Genomic DNA, 3,600 nt, shown 5'->3' with positions numbered 1-3,600 from the left:
GACTTTGTTGAGGAGCACTTCTTGGAACATGATGACAAAAGTAAAAGAAAAGAATGTAAAAGACAGAAGTACAAATATCAGAACTTACCATGTTCCTGCATCCAGATTTGTTGTGGCATGTTTGTTGGCAGTTTGAACCAGTCATCTTTACCCCTTTCTTTGATAGTTTACCATACTTTTTTCTTGGTTCATCCTTGGCTTTTCTCCTACATCTCTTTGGTCTACCTGGCATAGGTTTAGGTTAAGGAGGCTCTATACATGGATTTGTTGATTCTTGCCACATCTTCATGTTAGGACTTGGTTGAATGAAATGCTGGTAAGATTTAAGGAAAGTTTTCTTCCTATACCAGTGGGCAACATAATCATCTAGGTCCATTTCTCTATCATAGAATGCACATACTGCATGTTGACATGGAATACCCCTCAACATCCATGATCTACAAGTACATGTCATGGTCCTAAAATCAACAATGAATCTGTACACACCTTCATCAACTTCAAACCCATGTCCTGCATTCCACATATCCTTACACCTCCTAAAGAGGGCTTTGTTCTCTTCCAGTATCATCCTAGCTATTGGTGCAATGTCAGTAACCCAAGTCCCAGCAAACTTCCTCATTTCAATGGTCCTATTCATGATTTTGTGTCTAATTTCTTCCAACATAGTTATAACAGACTTGTGCCTAGGACCTACTATCCACGAATTGAATGTTTCACACATGTTATTCTCAATGACATCACACTTTGAATCTTCTCTAAAGTATACCCTACACCAATACATTTTATCATACTTTAACAAGTCTTCACATATCTTATAACCAAGCTTATTCATTGTTTCTAGTTCTTCCTTGAATTTCACATCATATGATGCTTTGGCACATCTCCATAATTGTTTCCTCGTTTCTTCACCTCTCCAGTTAGACCAAATGTGTCTAGCACACATTTTGTGTTCTGCCATTGGTAGTAATTCCCTTATAGTTGGTACTAGTCTCTATAAAAAATAGTAATAACTGTTAGTGGAGAGTATATATAAAGCAGGAAAAAGAAAAATTAAAAGTTGATTGTAACTTTGCCTTTTGCATATCTGACATAAGAGTTAAGTCAACGTCATCTCTTAACTGTAAATCTGCAATCAAATATGTGATGAACCAACTGCAAGAGTGTTTTGTCTCTTGATCAACTACAGCCCATGCAATAGGAAATATTTGATTGTTCCCATTTCTACCAACTGTAACAAGTAACTCACCCTTGCAGATTCCCTTTAGAAAACAACCATCAAATCCTATGATCCTTCTGCACCCTTCTAACCATCCTCTTTTCAAAGCATCTAAACATAGATAGAAATAGACAAACAGATTCCTGCCAGGAAGAGTCTCACTATTTGTTCTAATCCAACAAGAACTCTCAGGGTTTGTTTGCTTAATAATATCAGCATAATCACCAAGTCTGTTAAATTCCATCTTCCAGTCACTCATGAATTGATGTATCACCCTACACTTAGCCCTATAACAAACAGTCCTTCAAACATACAAACCTAACTTATCCCTGACCAAATCTTGAATCTCCCACAACTTAATATTTGGCTCGAAAATAATCCTATCTTTATACTTATTGGCAATGTACTTAGAAGTACATAATTTGTTCTTGTTTTTGGTGTTGCACTTATGAGTTGGATGGTACTTCTTCACACTAAAGTCACATGAATCCTCATAATTGCCTGCATACAATTCCCAGTTACACTTGGCTCCTTTACACTAAACTCTAACCTTATCCTTTTCATTAGGTCTACTTGTTAGTTGCACTTTGTTCTCCACAGTATATGAGGCTACTACTTTTTTAAACTCTACATCATTTTCAAATACCATACCAAACTCAAAAATAGCAAGGTAACAGTCAGGGTCAAACCTTACCTTTTTACTTCTCCTTCTATGAGGTAAGTTAATACTCCTTTCAGCTAAAACATCTAAGTCATTTGTGCTATCATTACTTCCAATATCAGAACTGGTGTAGTATTCATCCCCTCCTAATTTTCCAGCAAACATCTCCTCCTTAGATGGCCTGCCAATATCCTCAAAACCTTTATCTATTCCAGCTTCTCCCAGAATAATCTCTTCTGGTGGAGTAGGTTTCTTTCTTTGTTTCTTCTGTTTTTTCTTGTTTCTTCTTTCATGCCTTAATGAAGTGAGCTCTTCATTCACATCATTATCATCTTCATCAGGTATGTTATTTAATTCAGACTCACTACTTGACAGATCTGATGCCAAACCATCATCTATGTTGGTTGTTTCTTCAACCCCTTGTAAATTCTCACCTGCAACCCCAACATCAGCTAGATTTTCCTCAGCCACAAATGTGTTGTCTACAACACTTTCTTGGATATTTATATCCTCTCAAACAGGAGATGTTGCCCTAGCTCTTTATTTAATGTAGTTTCACTTGGTTCAACAATTTCTAGTCCACATAAAAGGCCATATGGGACAGTCTCATCAACCAACAAAGGCTCATTAACTACATGCTTAATAAACAAATCCAAATGATCAAGATGATTAAGGTGACAAACTATATTATACAGTTGTTCATCATTTCCAATCAAGACAGAGTCATTAGATTTCGGATTAATTAAATAGAAACCCTCTACCTCAGCATACCCCATATCCTTTGTGTAGGACAAAAGCTCAAAAAGAGAAAAGTGATCTTTATCTATCATGTGACCATCCTCACCCCTCCTCTACATATCTCAGGTCAGGATCCTTAACAATATGTCTACCATGGTGAAAATCGACAAGAATATATTCGTCTGCAGACATGTCTAGATTTACCACTATATTGAAAAACCAAAAAGCGAAACAGAGGATGTCAGTAGATTCCCCGACCCAAAATTATAAAAACAAATCCCTAATTTTCACAAACTCCAACAAACTAAATTACAACAACCAAAAACAACTAAATATTCTGTAAATAAAAGCTTACCACAAAGGAAACCTTCGATTGAAAGAACATAAACCACGAAACTTCAGTCACGACCAACTCCAGTCACGACTAGCTCCAGTTACGACCAACTCCACTCACCACCACGGTCGAAAAAAGAAAACGATTACTCGTATTAGTATAATCGACCAAGTTGTTGACAGACAGTTTAATCTAACTCAAAATCGATGAAGATTCCATCGGGAATCAGTCTCAATGTAGTTCATTAGGGTTTATTAGGCTAAGGAAAGGGCATTTTGGGTGGAAGATCGATTAAGTGAAATGTGGGTAAGATAAAAAATGGATTTTTTATCTGACATGGATAAATAAACACGTGTCAGCATTTTATTCGTATGTTATTCCACATGGGAAGCGTTAAAAAATATGTTCTTAAATTTTTACAGTCCGGTCATGCGTTGTGTTTAAATGGTACAGACCAAAATACAGTTAAAGTGTTCAATAGGAAAAGCGCTAAGTTAAATTGTCAAAATAAAAATTAGAGCCAAGTTTAAGGGGTCGTACACCTATTTGGCCATAAAACAACTTATAAGGACTTAAATGCAAAGCTAAAATTCAAAATAACTTCAATGTAGGGAATTATGTCCCACTTTTAAAAAAAGGATGAAATTGAAC

General features: G+C 36.1%; 1 protein-coding gene across 1 annotated transcript; it reads right to left on the bottom strand.

The window, feature by feature from the left end:
* Window positions 1–241: 241 nt before the first annotated feature.
* LOC138898730 (uncharacterized) lies at window positions 242–1,460 on the bottom strand. Its single transcript, XM_070184826.1, has 2 exons — window positions 1,074–1,460; window positions 242–991 (listed from the first exon to the last, which is right to left on the bottom strand). Exons 1-2 carry the CDS (start codon window positions 1,458–1,460, stop codon window positions 242–244), a joined length of 1,137 nt encoding a protein of 378 aa, XP_070040927.1.
* Between the last annotated feature and the right edge of the window lie 2,140 nt (window positions 1,461–3,600).

Source organism: Nicotiana tomentosiformis, chromosome 9, assembly GCF_000390325.3.
Source record: "Nicotiana tomentosiformis chromosome 9, ASM39032v3, whole genome shotgun sequence".
Taxonomy (NCBI): Eukaryota; Viridiplantae; Streptophyta; class Magnoliopsida; order Solanales; family Solanaceae; genus Nicotiana; species Nicotiana tomentosiformis.
This window is presented reverse-complemented; position numbering and strand designations above follow the sequence as displayed.